Source organism: Oenanthe melanoleuca, unplaced genomic scaffold (assembly GCF_029582105.1).
Source record: "Oenanthe melanoleuca isolate GR-GAL-2019-014 unplaced genomic scaffold, OMel1.0 S103, whole genome shotgun sequence".
NCBI classification, from domain to species: domain Eukaryota; kingdom Metazoa; phylum Chordata; class Aves; order Passeriformes; family Muscicapidae; genus Oenanthe; species Oenanthe melanoleuca.
The window spans coordinates 26,545-51,265 of record NW_026612752.1 but is presented as its reverse complement, the minus strand read 5'-3'; the positions used below and the strand labels follow the sequence as shown (position 1 = coordinate 51,265).

Sequence of the window (24,721 nt, the reverse complement as noted above, 5' to 3'; positions counted from 1 at the left end):
CGAACGGAAGATTCTCGGGATGTACGGGCAGCCAGGGACCCCCTTCACCTCCACCTTGTGGTCTGACCTCAGCTCTGTACCTGGCCACCCCTTGCCGGATGTGAGCTAGAGGAAATGACCCAAGGACCCCTGTCCTCAAAACCCCCTGTAACCCCTCAATAAACGCCATTTGCTGTCCACCACATTGGTGTCCTGGAGCTGATGGACCGAGTGACCCAGGGATAGGGCCACCGTGCTGGACTTGAACCAGGCTACCAGACAACACTCTCTGCATGGTTTGTTTATTTTTTTAGGGGTGGGGAATGTTTGGATAATGAAGAACTGCAAAGCTGAGCAGAAAATGCCCCTTGGGGGGACGCTGGGGGGTCCTGGTGGCAGCTGCTGGCAGAGGGAGCCTGGAGGAGCAGAGCCCTGTGTCCCCCAGGACCCCAAAGTGGGGAGCCCAGAGAGGGGGGGGGAGCGCCGCCATTGGCGGGACCCTCAACAGCCTGGAGAGGGGCAGGGGGCTCCTTGGACCCCCAGCACCCCAAAGCAGAGAATAAAGGGGAGAAGGGACCCTGGGACCCCATAATCCCTCCAGCACCCCTAAATGGGGAGAGGCAAGAGCAGGGAGCTTTTCGAATTGCTGGGACTCCCAGCAGCCGGGGAGGGTGGGCACCGAGTAGATGGGGGACCCCCAATACAAGTGTGACCCCCAGCAGCTGGGACAGGGGGAAACCCCAAAACACAAAACTGGAGGGACCATTGCCAGGAACTCCTGGGAGGCATTTTCAGGGCTGAGTGTTGGTGTTTGGGAGGTTTTGATGGAGCCCAGATGCCCGGGGACTTGTAGAGATGGACTTGGGTAGGAGGAACCCCCAACACAACGCGCTCATCCCTTGTTTTTCCCCAAACCAGGATTGCCAAGCCTTGGCCCGATTGAGGAGGAGGAGGCTGCGAGGAAGAGGAAGATGGCCCAGGAGCTCCAGACAGGTGAGGAGGAAGTCAGTGCCCCTTTCCCCCTCTGTCCTGCTCCATCTCCCAGCCCAGCACGGTGCCAGCTGCAGGACACCCCGCTGCCGACACCGACCTGTCGGGGACGCGCTGGGGGGATCTCCTTCCCCTTCCCTCTGGCAAATCCCATCATCTCCTTGTCTTTCCTCGCCCAGACAAGGAGCTGAGCACAGAGAGCAGGGAGGAGAAATCCCCACGGCAGAACCTGGAGGAAGAGGCCGTTTGCAGCGGCTCCACGGTGCAGGAATCCAACGGGGAGGAAAAGCCGCGGAGATCCCACACCAGGAGGGGCTGCAAACGGAGATCGCGGGGATCTGAGGAGGAAAGACCCAGCCTGGGTTGGGCAGGCGGCCGGAGATGGAGCCAGAGCTCGGACCTGGTGGTCCATGAGCAGCTTCATGATGGGGAGAAGCGCCACAAGTGCTCGGAGTGTGGGATGAGCTTCAGATGGAGGTGCCACCTGATCTGCCACCAGAGGATCCACAGTGGGGAGAGGCCCTACGAGTGTGGGGAGTGTGGGAAGAGGTTTCACACCAGCAGCAATCTCCTCCAGCACCAGCGCACGCACACAGATGAGAAGCCCTTCCACTTCCCTGACTGCGGGAAGGGCTTCAGGCAAAACTCCACCCTCACCAAACACCGGCGCGTCCACACTGGGGAAAAGCCCCACGAGTGTGAGGAGTGTGGGAAGAGCTTCAGCCACAGCAACAGCCTGATCAGCCACCAGAGGATCCACACTGGGGAGAGGCCCTACAAGTGTGAGGAGTGTGGAAAGAGTTTCAGGCAGCGGAATGATTTGATCCATCACCAGTACATCCACACTGGGGAAAAGCCCTACAAGTGTGGGGACTGTGGGAAGGGCTTCAGGCACCGTTCCACCCTAATCGTTCACCAAAAGATCCACACTGGGGAGAGGCCCTACAAGTGTTCTAAGTGTGGAATGAGATTTTCCACCAGCTCCCGGCTCCTCGAGCACTACCAGACACACACAGAGGAGAGGCCCTACGAGTGTTCTGCCTGCGGGAAGGGCTTCAGGAAAAACTCCCACCTCATCACCCACCGGCACATCCACACTGGGGAGAGGCCCTACGAGTGTGAGGAGTGTGGGAAGAGCTTCTCCAAGAGCTCAACCTTGACCCAACACCAACAGAGGCACCATTAAGGGAAGCCCTGTGAGTGCCTGGAGTGTGGGAAGAGCTTCGTGTGCTGCTCTAACCCCATCCCCCACTGCAAGACCCACGCTGGGCAGAGTCCTGGTGACCCACATTCACTGGGATCCATGTTGGGAAGACACCTGCCTGGTCATCCTTTTGTTTTGGCCTTCGTTTTTCTCTCTTCTCCATCTCTTTGTTCTCCAAAAGCCACGAGGGATTGATCTGTCACCTCAGAAGCTCCCAAATCCAAGTAAAAACCCCTCAATTTTGACTCAAAATGGATCAATCCAACTTTAAAGTGCCTTGTTCTCCCCTCAAAACAACTCAATCCCACACGAACTTTACTGGATTTCAGAGCCACCAGTAGGGCAAGGGGTTGGAAGGTGATTGGGAGAAGTAGGATCCAAATTTGAAGCCGTGGGATTGGGATTGTGTGGGGCTGGCTGGGTGGGCTGGATTTGATAGTAAATAAAACTTTGACAATTCCTGATTTCTGTCCCATTCTCTTTCAGTCATTTCCAGGTCTGTTTTCAGTGGCACCATCTCAGCTGATTGTGTTTGTGTCCTCCTTTCTCTCCTGCCTCTCTCTGCCTGCTCTGTTTCTCTCTCAGGGTCTCCCTTGAGCCAGGGCAGCTCCCACCAAAGACCCTGCCCTGATTCAATTCCCAGTGCAGGAGCTGCAACAGCCATGGGTGAAGTTCTGAAGGCTGGCAGTCAAATGTCCCTGTAAGATCGTGCTGCAACTGGCTTTTAGCCCCTTCTGAAGAGCTTTGCCTTCAAGGGCAGGAACATCTTTTTCTGGCTGGGAACGGGAATTGCAGAGCCTGGCAGTGTGAGCCATACAGGACCATGCCGGCTGGGATGACATGGACTGGGATCGTCCAGACTGGGACTGCACAGACTGGGACGAGATGGATCAGGGCCATGCAGACTGGGATTGTACAAACTGGGATCACATGGATGGGGATTGTACAAAGTGGGACCATATGGTCCGGGATGGCTGCTCCAGAACGATGCAAAACAGGGTGGTGTTGCTCCACCCAGGAGTCCCTTCCAGTCCTGCCCAGTCTCGTGTGGGGACGCAGCCAAAACTCCCCGCAGTGAACGAGGAGCTTCTGAAGCGCTCCTGGCGTCGGTCTCTGTCCTGGTCTGAATCTCGGTCTCATTCTTGGTTCTATAGCGGTGCCAGTCTCGGTGCCAGTGCCGGTTCTGGTTTCAGTCTTGGATCAATGTCGGTCTTGGTCTCGGTTTTCAAGTGGTCCCAGTTCTGGCGCTGGTACTGGTGCTGGTGTTTGTCCCAGAGTGTTCCCAGTGCCAATCTCAGTCTTGGTTCTGATCCCATATTGGTGCCAATCTTAGTTCTGGTGCCGGTTTCAGTCTTGGTGCTGGTCCCAAAGGAGTTCTGGATCTCTCCTGGTGCCTGTTCCAGTGTCGGTGCTGCTCTCAGTATTGATCCCACTGCCAATTCTGGGGCTGGTTTCAGCCTGTGTCCCAGTCTCAGTTCCAGTGCTGGAGAAGTGCTGGTTTCAGTTCTGGTGTCGGTTCTGTTCCCAGTCTTGGTCTCTGTAATGAATGGGCAGGAGACCAGCTCCTTTTTCAAGGTCTTTATTGAAAATCAGCTCTGGCTGGGGCCCGAGGGGTGGCGCACAGTGCCGCTGCTCCCGATGGACGATGTGGAGGAGGAGGAGGAGTTCAGCTTTGCTGTGCAGCAGAGCTGGGGCTTCCATCCTTGTGAGAGTCCCTGGGGAGACATTTGGTGCCTCTTGGTCAAGGGTGTCATGGCGGCTGAGTGCTGTTCACGTCATGGCGACAAGGGGAAAAAGCTCTGGTGGGTGATTTCATCTTCTTCACTCTTTTCTCAACCTGGGAGTACCATTTTTTAATCTCAGATGTTTTTTTGGCTCGTTGTTTTTAGATGTTTTTAGCACTGAATGCTATCCCACGAGCACTTGCTGTCGCGCCATTTTGGAGGGGGCAGTGGAGGTGGGCGTGGATCCAAGAGTAGATTCTGGGACAGGGGAAGGGACAAACATCTGGGAGCATTAATTTACAAAGGCATAAAACATTAACAATAAAGAATCAACACAAACATCAATTATAGTCAACTGGGCAGACACACATCAACACCACCAACTGCTGGGTAGACACCTTGTATGGAAAAACTTGCATTTGGGGATTTATTCCCCACACTCTCCGTCTCCATTCTGATTTTGGTCTCATTCTTGGAGCTGTTACCGGTTCTGGTGCTGGTCTTGATCTTGGTTCCAAAGATTTTAGGCGCATTTGGGTGATTTTATACCAAACTGGGATTTTAGACTGGATTTTAGGCCTCTTTTGGAAAAAGTTAGGCCAATCTGGATGGTTTTAGACCTCTTTGTTTAGATTTGACTTTCCTTTTGTCTGCCTTTACGTCAAACCTGGTGAATTTAGGCTGCATTTGAGGGGCTTTTGTGTGGTTTTAAGCCTAACCAGGCTGTTTTTGGACAAAGAGGCCCTTTGGCCTCGCCCCTTTCTCCTCACAGTTCCCGCCCTTTTCTGACCCCGCCCCTTTCTCCCTTGGTTTCTGCCCATTCATTAGCCCCGCCCCTTTCTTTTCCCAGCCCCTGTCAATCATTATCCCCTCCCCTTTCCTTCAGACCGAGCCCTTGTGTTCGGCCCGCCCCATTCCCCTCTAAGTCCCGCCCATCTCCTGGCAGGTTCTCTCTGAGCATGCTCAGAACACCCGTTAGTGCCTCCTGTGCACTGCCATCTTTGCTCCCGGTCCCTCTGTCCGGCTCCAGCGTGTCCGAGAGTTGCGGTGGGGCTGGGAGGGATCTATAGGGGATCTATAGGGGATCTATAGGGGATCTGTAGGGGACTGGCATGGCTTTAAGGCCGTGGAGGGTTTTTGGGGGTCTGCAAAGGGGATTTGGGGGCTCTGTGCGGTCAATAAAGGGAGTCTGTGAGGTCTGTAGGGGACTGGGGCGGGGGGGCTTAGTGTCTCTATAGAGGATTTGGGTTTGTCCATAGGGGATTTGGGGGGCTCTGGGGGGTGCCTAAAGGCGCTCTGGGAGATCTATAGGGGATCCACAGGGGCCTGGCGGATCCTATAGAGGGTCTAGTGCAGTCTTAAGGTCTCTATATGGGAATTTTGAGTTTCTTAAAGGGAATTTCTTGGTATTTTGGGCTCTCTACAGGGAATTTGTGGGTTCCCTGTAGGTAATTTTGGTGTTCCTTAAAGGAATTTGAGGTCTCTTGGGAATTTTGGGGTTCCCACAAGAAAATTGTGGGATAACAAAGGGAATTTTGTGGCCTATATTGAGAATTTTGAGAATTAAGGGGTCTCCACCAGGAATTTTTTTTTTTAGTTCAAACATGGGAATTTTTTGGTCTCTATTGAGAATTTTTGCAATGTTGGGGTCCTGAAATGGAATTTTGGAGGATCCCATAGGGAGTTTTTGGGGTCTGTATACAGAAACATGGGTCCGAAGATGGGATGTTTGGGTTCTCTAGAGGAAATTTTTGGCATCTCCATAAGGAATATTTGGGAATTTTGGTTCCAAATGTGGGAATTGAAGGGGGGAATTTTGGGTGCTGAAATATGGCAGTGAAGAGCTGGCATGAAGCCTGTGAGACCCAGGGGTCATCCCAAAGGCCCCCAGACAAACAGCAGAGCAACCTAAAAGGAACAATGCGCAAAGAGGCGTAAAACTAATTTCCATATGGAGCGAGGAGGCGATGGATTTGTATGAGGCGAATTGTGTATTCGTGGTTTGTAGAGAATAAAAGGAGAGGCGCAGGTGGCCACAGGTGTGCGTGTTTTTGGAGGAGCTGTCCCCCACACACCGCAGCGCTCCATGCCTGGCCCGGGGTCAGAGGGTGCCACTCTTGCCTGGCCGCTTATTGGCTGCAGCGGCTCAGGGGAGGCGGGTGTTGCTGAGGGGAGCCGTGCGCTGGTTGGTTGGTTCATGAAGGAGCCGCGCGTTGATTGGTGGGTTCAGGGAGAGGTGCCCCGCTATTGGCTTAGAGAGGCCCATGTGCTCGGCAGGAGAGTGTGAGGGGAGAGTGGCTGAGGAGGGAACTGTGGTTGGGCTGGGGGGGAATGGGGGGATGTGGGGGGAATCTAAGGGGAATTGAGGGGTCTAAGGTGCGTTTGGGGAGACTTTGGGGGGAAATGGGGGGTTTGGGGTGGATATGAGACGAATTGAATTTTTGGGGACCATTCCCAGGTGTTTTGTGGCACCATGCCCAGGTGTTTGGGTACTGAGAGTAATGTTTCATTTGTCTTTACAAACAAGTTGTAGATCTCTTGGTAGTTAAAGTTAGCACCTAGAGATAAAAGAAACAATGGGAAGGTTACACTGATTGATGAATGGAAAAAGAGATTTGCCTTTACAAACAAACTGTAGGTTTGCTGGTAAATGAAATTGGGTAACAGAAGATGAAAGATGCAACTATGAATTCTACAAGAATTAAAAATTAAAAGGGAGGGTTATACATTAGAGGGGAATGTCAGGTGTCAGGTGTTCCGGGAAGTCTGTGCCTCTCGAGTACCTCAACCAATGGGGAAAGAGAGAGGGAAAAGCGGCCAGGAAATTAGGATATTAAGGGAGGCTGTGTCCGCCAAAATTGGAGAGATCCCAGGGGAATGCCCCATGGCCTCTCCCTTTATTCGAATACAGCAAAAAGGACTCCTCTGTCTCCTTTTTGGACATAAACCTCTGGTGTTTGTGGATTAATTTTCCGTACAATTTGGGGGCTCGTCCGGGATATTTCCACCCTCCTGGGTGGCAGGCAGCAGGTGGAGCTGAAGGCGCGCCTCACCCAGTTTCGGTGATCAGCTCCCCTGGGTGCCGGCTTGCCACGGGTGATCAATTGGGTTCCTGAGACTGACCAGGAGACAGACGAGTGGTGGACCATGGGTCCGTGAAGAGTCTGCAGGGAAGGACCACTGAAAATCTCACCGGTGAGTAAAATGGGATTCTCTGGGAGCAAACCTGGGAGGGTGCCCATGGAGGGCAGCACAGGTACACCTGGGAGGGCACACATGGAGGGGTGCACAGGTGAAATGGGGAACCCATAGAGGGTAGCACAGGTGCACCAGGGAGGGCAACCATGGAGGCTTGGTTGCACAGGTGAAACAGGACACCCATGGAGGGTTGGAAGGGTAGAGCCGGGAAAGGGCCCCCAGAGAGTCCCTTGGGGAGTGTGCTGAGGTATTGGGACAAATTGTATATTCACTCAGAGGTAACTATGAAAATTATGGTAAAATAATGTTATTATGTGTGGCCAAAGTGTAAGTTGTCAAAGGGGCTTATAAGGCCATGTTATATAGATGCCCTGGGGGTGCAATAAGGGAAATCGAGAAGGGGTCTTGATAGTCCATGCCCTGAGGGGCAAAAACGGGAGTCGAGAGAGGGTCTCAACAGCGGCGGGTAGATGGAGAGTGTTTGTGCGTTAGAACAGAATTGGAGTGATTGATAGATATGGGTGAGGCAATAAGCGGCAGGGCCAGGCATGGATGTGTGGGACCGGGAACACAGGCTGGAGGCTGTGGGTCTGCCGGGGCTCAGCGCCGGGCTGTGCCTGATCCTGACACCCCAGGCAGGGCCAGCAGTGTCCACTGGCCTCCATGGGGCTCGCGGTGCCCAGCTGCCTGTGATGCTGCTGGCCGTGCTCGCTGGGAGCACCGCTGGGGAGAAGCTGTGTTTGGACTGTGACATGACAGGCACAGGCTCTAGTACAGCTCAGGTATATGGTGCGTAATAAAGAGAGGAAGAACAAAAATGAAGGAATATTTGGGAAATGGGGATTATACATGGAAGGACTGGGATTTTCTTTTAGGAGTTTTTTTTGGGTCATTGGAGAGACGAATGGTTTTGCGGGGGGCTCGGCAGCTGTGAGGGGATGGGCATCCGCGGGCAGCGGTGGGGCTGGACCCAATGCACCTACGGAGGTTGGTGCTGTCCCCCAGGCGGTCCCCCAGTGGGGCCCAGGTGGCCAGGCTAGTCTGGCTCACCTCCGTGAATACCGTGCTTATCTGATCAGGGCACTCAAGTCAGCTGCCCCCAAAACTAACAATGTAGCTAAGGTTATGTCGTTAGAACAGGAGAAACAGGAAAGTCCCTCTCATTGGTTGGAGAGGATTAGGAATGCCTTGAGAAAGCATGGGGGGATGGATCCTGAAGGACCAGCCTTTAACACATTGCTAAAAGTGCAATTTGTTACTAAGGCTTGGCCTGATACAAGGAAAGGAGTACAAAAAGATAAAAAGTGGCAAAATAAGCCTCTAAAGGAATTGGTTAGAGAAATACACCAGACATATGTAAGAAGGGATGAGAAAAAGGCAAAAGCTAAGGCAAAAATGATGGCAGAGTTTTTACAGGCCTGGAGGAATAAACCGCAGGGTCCAAGGGGTCCCCCAGGACAGAGGGGATGGGGTCCGCCACAGGGAAGTGGCAGAGGCATTCCCTCTTCGGCAGGGGAAAGACAACCCAAACCACGGCTGGGGAGGAACCAGTGTGCTATCTGCAGGGCAGAAGGGCATTGGAAAAATGAGTGTCTGTAGAAACAGCTGGACCCTCAGGACGAGGAAGTCCAGAGAATAATGGAAATGGATTGTTAGGGGTGTCAGGGGCTCCTATTATATCAAGGACCCACCACTCAGGAGCCCTTAATAACTTTTAAGGTGGGTTCGGATTGAGAGGAGGTGTGTTTTTTGGTAAACACAAGGGTCTCCCGATCCACCTTAAATTTTATACCTAGGGGGGGGAAATTGTCAAAAAGATCTGTGGTTATTCAAGGAGTGAGAGGAAAGGATGAGCGAGTGTATTTTATTCAACCACTGTTAATCGATGTAGGGGACAGGTTTGAACTGCATGAATTCCTGTTTGTTCCTAGTTGTGATTGTAATTTACTGGGAAGAGATCTGATGGCTAGAATGGGAATGCAAATTAGTATCGTAAGAAGTGACAGAGTCCAAAACTGTAGTATCTTTGTGTAAAATATCTGAGAAGGCTTATACTGAAATAAATCCGGAAGTGTGGGCAGCCCCAGGGAAATATGGAAAACTAGATATAGAACCTTTCCAAATTACTTTAAAACAACCGGGACAAGTGGTATCTAAAAAGCAATATCCTCTTTCAAGGGAGGGAAAGAAGGGGTTACAGCCTGTTACTGAGTCTCTGCTAAAAGCAGGTCTGTTGGAGCCATGTATATCTCCTTATAATACCCCTATCCTGCCTGTTAAGAAACCAGATGGAACTTATACAATGGTGCAGGATTTAAGAATAATAAATAAAATTGTCAAACCAAGGCATCCCACAGTTCCGGATCCATATACATTCCTAAATCAGATCCCTTCTTCACATCGGTATTATTCTGTACTGGATTTGAAGGATGCTTTCTGGGGGTGTCCGATTACAGAAGATAGTAAACAGTATTTTGCCTTTGAATGGGAACAGGAGGAAGGAGGGAAGACGATAAAATAACAGTTGACATGGACAGTCCTTCCCCAGGGATATACAGAGTCACCGGTTTTGTTTGGACAAGCTTTGCAGGAAATATTTAGAAAGTTTACTCCACCCTCAGGAATTAAGCTGTTGCAGTATGTAGATGATTTGCTGTTATCGGGGGAGCAGGAAAAGGTGGTTAAAGAGGCTACTGTAAAGCTGCTTAATTTCCTTGCAAGAAAAGAACTTAGAGTGTCCAAAAAGAAAGCTCAGTTAGTAGAAAAAAGGTCAAATATTTGGAACACATTGTGACTGAGGGGTTACGGTGTATTGATCCAGAAAGAATAAAAGGGATTTTGCAAATACCATTTCCCCAGGCTAAAAAGGAGCTACGGCAATTTTGGGGTTGTAGGGTACTGCAGAGCTTGGATCGAGGATTTTTGTGTTGTGGCTAGACCTTTGAGTAACTTTTTAACCCAGAGCGGTCCTGGTGTTGTAATGTGGACACCAGAGGTGGAGCAGTACTTTGGAAAATTAAGGGATGGATTGGTTGGTGCCCCGGTCTTAGCTCTTCCGGACACAGAAAGGGAATTTCAACTACATGTAGGTGTTGAACTGGGTCATGCTAGAAGAATTTTGGTGTAAGAGAATGAGGGACAGGAGGTCTATCGCCTGTTTTTCTACATTGTTAGACCCAGTGGCCAGAGGCTGGTCCCATTGTCTGCAGATCTGTGCAGCCACAGCTCTGATGGTGGCTGAGGCGCGAAAGCTGACAAGGGGAGGGTATCTGATCGTAAAAGTTTCACATCAGATTAAAGCTCTGTTAACTGAGAGAGCCTCTAAGTGGATGACGAGTGCTCGATTATTACAGTATGAGTCTTGTTTAATGGAATAGGAGGATTTAAAATTTAAAAATGAGGAAAGTTTTAAGAAGAACGAGGTTTATTAAATTGTAGGGGAAAGATGTTAGCTCATGAGAACTTAGTCTCTCGCCTATTAGAGGTGGTGAATTAATCAAAAAGGGTGGCAATAATCCACATTAAGGAGCATCAGGCAGGGTACTCAGAGGAGGCGGATAAAGAAGCTCGGAAAGCCGCATTGTTGCCAGAAATCTCTAAAATCCTCCCCTTACTCCCAGTAACTGCACTGCTGCCAGAGAAACTGTCTTTCCCACCAGAGGAACTCGAGATAGTTAAAAAAGTGGGGCAGAAGAAAGAGGAAATAATTGGTTTACAAGGGATGGGAGGCAGTTGAACCCAAAAGCTCTGGCCTTACAATTGTTGAAACAACTTCATGAGGGGAGTCATTGGGGCTCTCAAGGGTTGGGCAGAAGCTTTCCTAAAAATGTTTGCTGCTGTGGGTCTTTTTAGCTTGGTAAAACGAGCTATTGAGGGTTGTTTAACTTGTGCCAAAACCAATAATAAAGTTACAAAGAAACTTGCCAGGAGAGGGAGGCCTTGGGCTGTATGTCCCTTCCAGAGATGTCAGGTGGATTTTACTGAAATGCCCCGAGTGGCAAGGTTTAAATATCTTCTGGTAATAGTATGTCAAATAACAGGGTGGCCAGAAGCATTCCCTACTTTTTCAGCAACTACAGGATCAGTTGTTAAAGTATTTTTGGAACAAATAATTCCAACATATGGAATTGTGGGAGCAATAGACTCAGATAGGGGAACTCATTTTACAGGAAAAATTCTTCAAGGAGTTATGGCTGCTTTAGGGATACAATGTAACCTGCATACCCCGTCACCCTCAAATTTCGGGTCGGGTTGAAAGAATGAATGGAGAAATAAAGAAACACCTTCTGAAGCTGGTAATAGCAGCCAAGATGCCGTGGATACGGCTCCTGCCCCTGGCTTTGGCAAGAATAATGGCCAGACACAGGGAAGATATTAAATTATCTCCCTTTGAGTTAATGTTTGGCATTGGGTATTGGATGTGTTCGATTTTGTCCAATTAATCAAACAACAAAGTTAAATTTAGCAGTAATTTATTAATAATAGCAATTGTATATAAATGAATACAATCAAAATATATGAGTTATATAAATTGGAGTAAATTCAAAATTTAGCAGTAATTTAAGTATAATAGAGGTCCAATGGTTCTGTTGAATAAAGCATAAGCAAAACCAACTGGGAGATACCGCAACCGGGGGTATGGGCAGGGCTATTCCTCTCACACCACACCAAATCAGTCAAGGTAAAATCTCACTTATATACTGTTTACTAATGCATATTAATACAGAATCTTCTAGAAAGCTCCTTCTCGTTTCTATTCCTAAAATCTACATCACTGTGTTGTGTTGCACATGCGTCACCAGTGGTCGGGGGTCTCTCCTCCTTTCGGGCTCTTGTTTCCGATGAAGGCTCTGGGTCTTCCTCAGTGTTCGCTGTGTGACCTCGCAGGTAGTGCAGGCCCACTGAGCTTAAAGTTATATAATTAAATATATGTTCCCAAAACAGGCCTTAGTGCAGTGTCCAGTGGTTTGAAATCATGCCAATTTGGCTCAATTCAAGGTCGAAAACCTATTTCTAGATAGTTGTTCTTAGACCTATACCCTTCCTATCCTGCCTCCCACCTAACATTTAGACGGTGAGTTTTTCTGCTTTGTTTAACCATTTCCTTTATCTCTTTTTGCCTTATTGCAATTAAATACAATTATTGATTAATTATAATGCCACAATTTTGCCAACATTGTTACAATTTTATTAGCACGAATCACGTATATAACAGAATTCCTTACCCTTGCAACTCTCAGCCGAGTGGGGGAATAGAGATAAGTGATGTGTATTTGAAACATTATGTGTCTCGGATACTGTCTGTTGTGAAATCTCTTCGACAGGAGGGTCAGCTAGCAGAGACCCTGCCTTTGGACTTTGCTGTTCACAACATCCAGCCAGGAGATTGGAACCTAGTTAAGGAGTAGAAATAAGCAACACTGGTGGTGAAGTGGCGTGGACCTTTCCAGGTGTTGCTGACCACAGAAACAGCCATCAAGAGAGCTGAACATGGGTGGACCCATCACATTCCGGTCAAGGTCTCTAAGGCCCCAGAGATTTGGACATCTCAACTGGAGGAGAAGGACGGGAAGTCGCGACTGGCACTCCACAGGGGCGGACTGGAGCAGTAGCAAGTGCGTCGACATTGAGGGAAGCCTCGTGTGCCCACTCACAGACTGCCTGCTGAAAGTTTGTGTGGGCATCCCTCCTCTCGGATCTCCAGGCTGGCTGGGGGCCAGCCCTTTGCTGTCACTGTTTTCTTTATGTTAAGCTGTTTCTGTGCCTTCACTCACCACAGGTGTAGAAGACAACATGAAAGTAATAATTAGGTTAGGGAATTACATAACACCATTAGAATGTTTCTCTTAATGATCTTACCTTTATACTGTCAGTTAGGGTGGGGCCAAGAATGGGAAAATAGGTTTTTAACCTTAGGAGAAGAAGTAGAAAAAACCTTTAACCTTAGCAATTGCTGGGTCTGTGAAAGGCCAGGAGGATCTGAAAACTGGCCATGGGTGGCCAGCCCAGTTGAACCTAAATGGTGGGTTAGCACCCTGAGTGAGGTCCTTAATGGAACAGGGTTCTGGGATGAAGAAGGAAGTCTATGGCAGCTTCATTCTTCTGAAAAAGGCACTTATTGTCTAAATAGAACAGGAAGCATATCCGTGGGAAAAAGTGTTTGTGACTGGACTTTATCTTTGAGTTTAAATTGTTGGACCCCCAGCTGCCTTTCTTATGATTGTTCCAGATATCAGGGCAAATGGAATCAAACTTGTGTTAAGCTCTCAAAGGGTAGCTGGGTAAAGTGTTCCTACCATAATTACCAGAAAGATTTGGATGGCTGTAAAACAGTGGGAAGGGATAAGTTTTTCGACTCCTTATTTTTAAGCTGCCCCCAAGATAATTCTACAAGTAGGACACATGCTGTTCATGACTATCAGTGGAAGTGGCAACACTGGAATGGAACTCGAACTCTTTTTAGCAGGTTCTGGTCCAAATCTAATAAAACAGATCTGGGATGTAACTGCAGCTGGAAACCTCATGTGGGAGCACGGAAGTGCAAATCCTGTGATTCCTATGGTGGGGCAACTACTGTTGGGGGACCACTAGGCCCAGGAAGCAAGAAGCAAGCTGTATTTTGACCCCCCAGTGGATCATGAAAATTGGGAAGGTCTCTGCCAATGGGACCTGGGCTTTAAAAGGGCATTACTGGATTTGTGGCCAACACGCCTATCGCAGGTTACCCCCAAACTGGTCAGGGATATGTCATGTGGGGTATATCAGACCTCTGTTCTTTCTGCTACCACAAGTTCAGGGAAACCAGTTAGGAATCAAGATATATATGATGATCTAATTAGGGAAAAGCTGTTGATTGATGTATCCCTGGCTGGGGGAAGCACCCAAAAGTGGGGTGATCACGAATGGCCACCTGAACAAACCATACAACACTATGGACCAGCCACTTGGGATCCTAATGAATTAATATCAGGTGCCAGAGAACCCATTTATAATTTAAATCAGATAATTAGGTTACAAGCTGTCTTTGAAATAGTAAGTAACCAAACAGCTACAGCTCTTGACCTTCTTGCTGACCAATCTACTCAGATGAGAAATGCAATATTTCAACACTGGATGGTATTAGACTATTTATTAGCAGAAGAAGGGGGCGTGTGTGGCAAATTAAATGACTCAAACCGCTGTTTGCAAATAGATGACAATGGAAAAGTGATGAAACAAATAGCAAAAGAAATAAGAAAGTTAGCTCACGTACGTGTCCAAACATGGAAAGGATGGGACATGTTTTCGTGGCTACCTGGTGGACTGTGGGATAAACAACTGCTTTTTCTCTCTTATGTGCTGTAGCAACTCTAATCTTTTTACCATGCATGATCCCTTGCTTAGTACAGCTTACTCAATATGTGATCAAAGGAATGCAGGTTATAGCCATGCCTACTAATCTGGAGATGGCTACAAAAGGACAGAAATTGATGTCATTACAAATAATTGCAAAACTGAAAAGGACACACAAACAAGAAATTAAATCAATAATAGCTAAAGTTTGTAAAGACAATTATTAAAAATAGAAGAGATTGAGAGGAATGTTACATTTTTCTTTACAAACAAGCTGTAGATTTAATGGTAGATAAAGTTAGCACCTAGAGATAAAAGAAACAATGGGAGGGATTACACTGATTGATGAATGGAAAAAGAGATTTGCCTTTACAAACTGTAGGTTTGCTGGTAAATGAAATTGGTTAACAGAAGATAAAAGAAGCAACAGGGGGGGAAACTATGAATTCTACAAGAATTAAAAATTGAAAGGGAGGGTTATACATTAGAGGGGAATGTCAGGTGTCAGGCGTTCCGGGAAGACTGTGCCTCTCGAGTACCTCAGCCAATGGGGGAAGAGAGAGGGAAAAGTGGCTGGGAAATTGGGATAAAAAGGAGGCTGTGTCCTCCAAAAATTGGAGAGATCCCAGGGGAATGCCCCATGGCCTCTCCCTTTATGTGAATACAGCAAAAAGAACTCCTCTGTCTTCTTATTGGATATAAACCTCTGGTGTTTGTGGATTAATTTTCCTTACACCAGCCAGGAAAAGATGTTCCTGCCCATCCTAGTTTTGGTTCTCCAATTTGAGATTTCTCAGCCAAGGCACCCATTTATGTCACAGCTTTAGCATCCCGATCCTGTTCCCAATCCTATTCCCAATCCCTATCTCATTCCCGTTTTTATTCTCAATCTTCTTCCCGTTTCCCTTCCTCATGCCGTTCCCAGTCCTGTTCCTGGTCCTGATTCAGATCTCATTCCTATTCCCATTCCATTCCTGTTCCCAATCCCTATCTCATTCTCATTCCCAATCCTGTTCCTGTTCCCATTCCCAATCTCGATCCTTTTCCCAATTCCAATCCCTTTCACATTTCCAATCCCTATTTCCCTTCCTATTCCAAATCCCTAATTCCATGCCCATTCCCAATCCCTATTTCCATTCCTGATTCTGTTTCCTTTCCTGTTCCCATTCCCATTCTCAATCCCAAACCCAATCCCATTTCCATTCTTGACCTGTTCCCAATTCCCAATCCCAATCCTTATCACACTCCCTTTCCCAATCCTTATCCCGTTGCCATTCTCAATCCTGATGTCATTCCTGTTTCTGATCCTTCATTCCCAGTCTCATTCCCATTCCCAATCCTGAACCTGTTCCCAATCCCAAACTTGTTCCCAATCCTGAACCCTTCCCAATCCCATTCCCGATCCTATTCCCAATCTCGTTCCCAATCCCAATCCTGATTCTCTTCCCAATCCCATTCCCAATCCCTATTTCATTCCCATTCCTGGTCCCATTCCCAATTCTGATCCTGTTCGCAATCCCATTCCCATTCTCAATTCTGTTCCCATTCCCATTCCCATTCCCGATCTCAATACCGTTTCCGATCTCGATCTCATTTGCAATCCCTTTCTGAATCCTAATCCTGGTTCCCATTCCCAATCCCTATTTCATTCCCAATCCTGATCCCGTTCCAAATCCTGTCCCAAATCCCGTTCCCACTCCCAATCGCTATTTCATTCCCAATCCCAATCCCGTTCCCATTCCAGATCCTGCCGCTGTTTTCAGGGAATCATTTTGATCTCAACCTCTACCCCAAACCTGGGGTCAAAACCCTCCAAATCCTGGGGTCAAACACCCCCAAACGCCAAATATGAGATAAAAACCCCCAATCCCCAAACGTTGGGGTTTGAAATATTTGGAGAGTCCAACCCCTCTGATCCCAAAATTTGGGGTTAAAGCCCCCTGATCCCCAAATTCTGGGATCAAAACTCCCCAAAACCCAAACCTTGGGGTGTCAATACCCCCAAATCTCAAATTTTAGGATCGCCCACCCCCCTCAATTTCCAAACTCTGGGGTTAAACCCCCAAATCCCCATAATTTGATGTCCAACCCCCCAAATCCCAAACTTTGGCACCAACACCCCCCAAACCCCAAATCCTGAGGTATAAAGCACCCTTGACCCCAAATTTTAGGGTGAAACTCCTTCAGACTCCAAACCTTGAGGTGTCAAACTCCTCCAATTCCCAGACTCTGGGGTTTGAAATATTTGGGGTGTCAAACCCCCTCGATCCCAAAATCCTGGGGTCAAATCCCCTGATCCCAAACCCTGGGGTGTCAAACCCCCAAACTTTAGAAACTAATCTCCCGTATCCCCAAACTCTGGGGTCAAACCCACCTGACCCCAAACTCCCCTCCAAAACCACTCCACACTGAGGGACACAGCAGGGGTCATTTGGGGTTTATTTGGGGTTGGTTTGGGATTGATTTGGGGTGGGGGCCGGTCCAGGTCCAATGTCTGCAGAGAGACCCTGGGTACAAAGCTGGGGGTGGGAAAAACCCAAAAACACCTGGGGAACCCTAAAAAGGGGATTTGGGACTGGTTTGGGATTTAATTGCTGTTGATCTGGGATTTATTTGGGGTGGGGGCAGCGCCAGGTGCAATGTCTGCAGAGACCCTGGGTACAATGCTGGGAAAAACCCCAAAACCTCCTGGGGGACCCTAAAAAGGGGATTTGCAGTGGAAAAGGGAGGTTTTGGGGTAAAAGGGGAAGGATTTGGGATGGAAAAATGAGATTTTGTGATGGAAAAGGAGATTTGGGGGAGGAAAACAGCGTTTCGGGTGGGGATTGAGGATTTGAGGTCAGGATTTCTGTGGGAAAAGGAGTTTTGGGATTGAAAAAGGAGATTTTGGATGGGAAAAGGAAGATTTTGGGGCGGGAAAAGGAATTTGGGATGCACAAAAGATTTCGGGTATGAAAAGGAGAATTTGAGCTCTGAAAAGGAGAATTTGGGGTCTGAAAAGGACATTTGGGGTGCAGAAAGAAGGATTTTGGGGTTGGAAAAAGGAGGATTTGGTCAGAGTTGAACTTACCTGGAGGAGTGGGGGCAGGTGGGAGGTTTGGGGCAGGGTCAGGACCATTTCTGGGGCAGTTTTCTGGGATTTTTGGCGTTTGGGGCTGGTTTTGAGCAATTTTGGAATATTTGGGGGCAGCTTTGAGACATTTTGGTGTGGTTTGGAGGGATTTTAGGGTGTTTCTATGGGATTTTGGGGTGTTTCTAGTAGATTTTGTGGAAGCCTGAAGGGATTTGGTGTGTTACGGCAGTTTTGGGGATCCAGGGGCAGTTTTGAGGCGTGTCTCAGGGATTTTGGGGTGTTGCTCTAGGATTTTGAGACGTTGCTCTGGAATTTTGGGGCATCCAGGCAGGTTTTTTTTGGGTTTAGGGGTGTTTGGGCAGGGTTTGGGGTCACTTTTTGGCGAAGGAGATCTTTGTGGCGTTGCTCTTGGAGCCCTGCAGGGCCTCGCGGGCGGCGCCCGCCTGCACCTCGGTGTCCAACTCCACCAAGGCGATGTCGTGGCGCCGGGCACCAGGCGCAGCTCCTTGAACCCCGGGAACCTGGCACGGGGGAATGGGGTCAGCGACAGCCCAAAAGCCAGGAATGGTCCCCAGAAACGTGGGAATGGTCCCCAAAACACCTAAGAATTTTACCCAAAACACCTGGGAATGGTACCACAAAAATCTCAGAATGGTACCCAAAGAAAACTCGGGTATGGTACCAAAAAAGTCTGGGAATGGTACCCCAAAAAATTTGGGAATGGCACCCCAAAAACCCAGGAATGCTGCCACAAAAACCTGGGAATGGTACCCCAAAAAAACAGGAATGGTCCCCAAAAACCTGGGAATGGTCTCCAAAATCTCAGGAATGTTACCCCAAAAACCAGGGAATGGTACCCCAAAAAACTCAGGAATGGTGCCACAAAAGCATGGGAATGGCCCCACAAAAAACCCGGGTATGGTACCATAAAAATTCGGGAATGGTGCCCAAAAACATGAGAATGATACCCCAAAAAACCTGGGAATGGTCCCACAACAATCTGGGAATGGTACCCCAAAAAACCCTGGTATGGTACCACAGAAACCTGGGAATGGTCCCCAAAATATCTGGGAATGGTACCACAAAAATTCGGGAATGGCAGCCCAAAAACCCAGGATTGCTGCCACAAAAACCTGGGAATGGTACCCTAAAAAACCCAGGAATGGTCTCAAAAAACCTGGGAATGGTCCCCAAAAACATGGGAATGGTACTCCAAAAACACCTGGGAATGGTTGCACAAAAAACCCAGGAATAGCACCACAAAAATTAAGGAATAGCACCCCAAAAAACCCGGAATGGTCTCCAAAAACCTGGGGATGGTATCCCAAAAAACCCAGATATGATACCCCAAAAATTCGGGAATGGCCCGACAAAACCCAGTGAATGGTCCCCAAAAGACCTGGGGAATTCCTCAAAAAATTCAGGAATATTCCCTCAAAAATTTAGAAATGTTCCCCAAAATTCAGAAATGTTCCCTCAAAAACCCCAGGAATGTTCCCCCAAAAAAATAGGAATGGTACCCCAAAACACCTGGGAATGCTACCCCAAAAAATTCAGGAATGGTACCCCAAAACACCTGGGAATGGCCCTCAAAAAATTCAGGACTGTTCCCTCAAAAATTCAGGAATGTTCCCTCAAAAACGTGGCAATGTCCCCCAAAAATTCAGGAATGGTCCCCAAACCTGGGAATGTCCCCTCAAAAATTCAGAAGTGTTTCCTAAAACTTCAAAACATTCCCCCTAAAAACCCAGCAATGTTCCCCCCAAAAGTTCAGGGATGTTCCTCCAAAAAACCTGGGAATGTTCCCCCAAAAATTCAGGAATATTGCCTCAAAAATTCAGAAATGTTGCCCAAAAATCCAGAAATTCCCCCACCCCCCAATCCAGAAACATTCCCGCAAAAATCCAGAAACCACCCCAAAATCCTGAAATTCTCTCCCAAAATCCTGGTATTTCCCCCAAAATTCTTCCCCCTCCCTACTCTGAGCTGCCGCAGCCCCCGGAATTCCCGAATTCCCGATTCCTGGCTCTCACTGCTGGAAGAGCATGGACAGCATCAGCTCCTTGCTCTCCTTGGGGTGCTTGGTCAGGAACAGGATGTGGTTCGGGGGATTCTCCGACAGCTGCAGGAACGGGGGAAACAACCCAAAATCAACCAAAATCAGCAAAACCCAGCAATGATCAGCCCCAAAACAGACAAAATCAGCTCAAAATCAGCCAAAAATCAGCCCCAAATCAGAAAAAAAGCAGCCAGAATCAGCAAAAAATCAGCAAAAAGGCAGCCCAAATCAGCTCCGTAATCAGCCAAAATCAGCCCCAAATCAGCAAAATTAGCCACAAATCAGAAAAAAACCAGCCAAAATCAGCCCCAAATCAGGCAAAATCACCCAAACATCAGCCCCAAAACCAGCCAAAACCACCCCAAAAACAGCCAAAATCAGCCCAAAGTCACACTGGATACACACCAAAACATCACCCCAAAATCTCACAAAAATCCCCAAAAATTTGTCAAAAACTCCAGATCCCCTGGGGATGGGGCCATTCCTGGGGGGATCCCAGGATTTGGGGCCATTCAAGGGGTGGGATCATGTGACCCCATTAACCCCATCAATCCCCCATTAACCCCACAAATCCCCCATAACTCAGGTTATGGGGTCACTCACAGGCTGTGGGGTTGGCATGGGGGCTATTCCAGGGTTTGGGGCCATTCCCAGGCTGGGATCATGCCCGAGGGGGGGATTTAGGGTGGTTCCCCCCCAGGTGTGGCAGCATCTGGGGCGGCTGCACCAGCGGCGGCATCCCCTAAGGAGAGACCCCCAAAACCAGCCCAAAGTTACCCCAAAGCACAGAGAGAACCCCAAATTACCCCACAAACACCCCAAATTATACCAAAGGCATAGACAGAACCCCAAATTCCCCAATCCCAAATCCCATAAATGACCCCACATCCCATAACCCCAAATCTCTCAAGTGACCCCATAACTCCCAGGCACAGCTCCCTGTGCCCCCTTCCCTTTTTGGGGCCGGGTCTGTCCCCACCCTTGGCCTTGCACTTGTCCCGTTTGTGCTGCTGACCCTGATCCCAATCCTAGAACTGACCCCAAACCCCACAACTGACCCCATAACTCTCAGGCACTGTTCCCTATGCCCCTTGTCCCGTTCCAGCCCCACGAACGTTCCCTTCATCTTGGCCGCCATGTCCGAGTCCCTCTTGGTGAACTGGATCCTCTGCAACGGCACTTCCCACATTTTGGGGTTTCTGAGGGGTTTGGGGGCGATTTGGTGGGAGTTCCAAGAGGGATTTTGGGGTTTCTGAGGGATTTCTGAGGGACTGGGGAAGTTCCAGGAGGGATTTTGGGATTCCAAAGGATTTTGAGTGGTTCCAGATGGAATTGGGGGTTTCTGAAGGATTTGGGGGAGTTCCAGGAGGGATTCTGGGGATTCTGAAGGAAGTGAAGGTGATTTGGGGCATTTCCAGCAGGGATCTGGGGGTGTTCTGAGGGATTTCTAGTGCATTTTGGGGGTTCTGAGGGATTTGAGGGAATTCCAAGAGATTTAGGGGGGATTTGGGAGTTTCTGAGGAATTTGGGGGGAATTCAGAGAGATTTTAGAGGAGTTCCCAGAGGGATTTGGGGTTTCCAACAGATTTTTGGGGGTTCCAGGTTGAATTTGAGGTTTCACCGTGGGCTTGGCATAGAAGGAAAACCTTTGGGAATCCCTGGCTGGAGTTCAAATTTTTTCCCAGAATTTCAGGATTTTCCCCAGAATTTCAGGATTTTTTCCCAGGACTTAGCTCCCACCATGAGTTGCTTCTATCAGAGGAAACTTTGGGGCAGCTCCGGGTTGGATTTTGGAGCATTCCTGGTTGGATTAGGGATTTTTTGGTGGGATTTTGGGGACATTTGATACTGGGTTTTTGATCTTTTCCCAGAATTTGGGGTTTTTTTCCAGAATTTGGATTTTTTTCCCAGAAATTCAGAATTTTTCCCAAAATTCAGGTGTTTTTCCAAAGGATTTGGCTCTGACCACAGGTTTGTCATAGAAGGCAACGCTCTGGAATGTTCCAGGATGGATCTTAGGAATATTTGAAGCTGCATTTTTGGTTTTTTCCCTCAGAAATTCAGGAATTTCCCCAGAATTTCAAGATTTTTCTACAAAGTTTCAGATTCTTTCCCCGAATCTTGGTATTTTCTCCCAAATTTGTGTCTCACCATGGCCTTCCTGTAGAAGGAGAAGCTTTGGGGTTATTCCCAGTTTAATTTGAGAGTGATTCCAGGGGATTTTGTTTTTTTCTTTTAATCAGGATTTCAGGCTTTTTCCCAGAATTTCAGGGTTTTTCCCCAGACTTGGGTTTTTTCCCCAAGCCCCAGTACTTTGCCCCAGATTCTGTCTCACCGTGGGTTTGCCGTAGAAGGGGAAGCCCTGCATGGAGCGCAGGCCGTTGCTGGCACTGCTCATCTCCCTGAGCATGACGAAGGCCTGGCCCCGCATGCGGAGACTGCGCCAGCCCAAAATGTCCAAAACCTGCCCAAAGTGGGAGAAAATGGCACAGAGGGACTTCTTCAGCTCTGGGGGGACAGGGACAGCACAGGGACAGTGGGGACAGCACAGGGACAATGGGGACAGCACAGGGACAATGGGGACAGGTGACAAGGGGGAGAGGCAACACTGAGAACACAAAGGGACTTGTTCAGCTCTGGGGACACACAGGGACAGCACGGTCACCATGGAAACAGGTGACAGTGGGGACAGGTGACCATGAGGACAATGGGGAGAAGGACTGCTTTGGCTCTGGGGACACATGGGACAAAGACAGGGAAAAGGAAACAATGGGGACAAGGTGAGGGCACAGGGACAGCTCTAGGGACAGCGACAAGGACAGGTGACAGTGGGGACGTACAGACAGGTGACAGTCTGGACAGGGACAAGGACAGGTGACAATGGGGACCGCCCCCAGCCCTCCCTCACCGCCCTTGTTGATCTCCTCGTTGAGGTTGTTGGTGTTGATGGTGTGGTTGGGGCGGGGCTCCTGCACCGCCATGGCCGGGACCCTCTGTGGGGACAGGGGGTTTTAAGGGGGGGCTGGGACCTCCAAATCCACCCCAGACCCACGTGAGATCCCCCCAAAATCCCGTCAGAACCACCTGAGACCCCCCAAAATTTACCCCAGTCCTACCTGAGAACCCCCCCAAACCGCCTCAGACTCCTCCAAATACCCCAGACCCACCCGGTTCCTCTCACAACCCCCCAAAATCCCCTCAGACCCCCCATTCCCCCCAAACCCACCTCATACCCCCCTATTTCCCTTCAACCTCCCCCAAATCCCCACAACCCCCCATTTCTCATCAGACCAAACTCACAGCCCCCAGTTCCGTCCACCTCAGAACCCTCCACCCCTTTTCCCCCCAAATCCACCTCAGACCCCGCAAAAACTCCTCAAACCGCACAAATTCCCCCCAGATGCATCCCGGACCCACCTGAGACCACTCCATGTCCTTCATACCTACCTCAAACCCGCCCGAATCCGCCCCGGACCCATCTCAGATACCCCATTTCTCACCAAAGCGCCCCCAAAAAGCAGCCCAGATCCCTCAATTCCCCTCAGATTCCCCCAAATCCCCCATTCCCCCCCGGCCCCACCTCAGCTTCCTACACAGCCGCTCTCCCTTCACACTCTCCAGCCACCGCCTCCGCCGCGCGCGGGCCCCTCCCAGCCAATAGCGGCGCGCCTCTCCCCGAACCAACCAATCAACGCGCGGCTCCCCTCTAGCTGCAGCCAATGAGAAGCCAGGCGGGAGTGGCGCCCTGTGCCCCGGGGCCGGCCATGGAGAGGGCGGCCCCTCCCCCCGGCCCCTCCCCGGGCTCGGGCAGGCGCCGGGAGAGGACGAGGGGCTGCGGGAGCTGCTGAGGCGGCGCAGGGACAGGTGGGGGAGGGGCGGGGGCGGGGAGGCGGGGCGGGGGTGGGGGGCGTCTGGGAGGGCTCTGGGAGTCTCATGCTGATTTTTAGAGGTTTAATTTTAGGATGCCTCATGGGTGTTTCAGGGATCTTCGTAGATTTTTGGGGGTCTGATGGCGATTTTGAGGGTCACATGGTGATTTTTGGGGGTTTCACGTGGATTTGGGGGGGTGTCATGGTAATTTTGGGGGGGTCTTTGTTGGGTTTTGGGAGGTCTCATGGGGGTTTTGATGGTTCTCAGGGTGTTTTGGGCGTGTCTGACATCATTTATGGGGTGTCTGACCCCATTTTCCATTTCTCTTACCCGGTTTTTGGGGTGTCTCACCCCATTTTCCATGTCCTCGACCCCATTTTCGGGGTGTCTCACCCCGTTTTTCGGTTTTCAGGAGGACATGCAGGGCTGGCTGCGAGCTCTGGCCGCCAGCGCCCAGGAACACGCCGAGCTGGCCCGGTGGCAGCAGGGCCTCCTCACCACCTCCTCCACCGACGAGGGGCTCCCGCGGCGCGACTCCGACCGGCCCCGATGGAAGTGACCCCCCAAAATTTGGGGTCCCAAGCCCCCCCAAAACCCCAATTGTAGGGTATCGGTCCTTCCCAAACCCCTGATTTGAGGTCCCAGCCTCACAGTTTTGGGGTTCTGAGCACTGGGTTTAGAGTCCTGAGCCCTGGGTTGGGGTCGGAGTCCTTTCCAAAGCCCAATTTTGGGGTCCTGCTCCCCCCCAAAATCCCACCTGTGGGGTCCCAGTCCTTACTAAATCCCGATTTTGAGGTCCTGAGTTCTGTGTTTGGGGAACTGATTCCCAGATTTGGGGTCCCAATCCTTCCCAAATCCCAGTTTTGGGGTCCTGAACCCTAAATTTGGGGTCCTGGCCCCCCCCAAACCCCAATTGTGGGGCCCTGGCCCCCTCTGAGCAGCAGTTTTGGGGTCCCAGTCCTTCCCAAACACCGGATTTGGGGTCCCAAGCCCTGGTTTTGGGGTCCTGCCCTCGCTAAAACCTGAATTTTGGGGTTCAGCCTCCTTCCCGCAAACCACAAATTTGGGGTTCTGGCCCCCCTGAGCCCAAGTTTTGAGGTCCTGGCCTCCCCTTTCCCCCAGCACAAGCCATAGAGATCCAGGGGGACCCCAGTGCCGCCATTGTACAAATGTAATAAAGCACCTGCTGCACCCCAAAATCAGCCTGGGGCATTTGGGGGTGTCCTGGGAGAAATTTGGGAAGTCCTGGAGGGGTTTGGGAGTGTCTTGGAGGGGTTTTGGGGAGTCCTGGG

At 49.8% G+C, this 24,721-nt stretch overlaps 1 protein-coding gene and 1 pseudogene across 1 annotated transcript; one reads left to right on the top strand and one right to left on the bottom strand.

Annotated features, from left to right (window-relative positions):
- The first annotated feature begins 904 nt into the window (after positions 1-904).
- Positions 905-2,878, top strand: LOC130266614 (zinc finger protein 239-like). Its single transcript, XM_056515887.1, has 2 exons — positions 905-972; positions 1,149-2,878. The coding sequence occupies exons 1-2, from the start codon at positions 951-953 to the stop codon at positions 2,153-2,155; spliced, it is 1,029 nt and encodes a 342-aa protein (XP_056371862.1). The 5' UTR covers positions 905-950; the 3' UTR covers positions 2,156-2,878.
- A 14,872-nt stretch (positions 2,879-17,750) lies between these two features.
- On the bottom strand, positions 17,751-23,212 carry LOC130266615 (U1 small nuclear ribonucleoprotein A-like; annotated as a pseudogene).
- Positions 23,213-24,721: the final 1,509 nt, after the last annotated feature.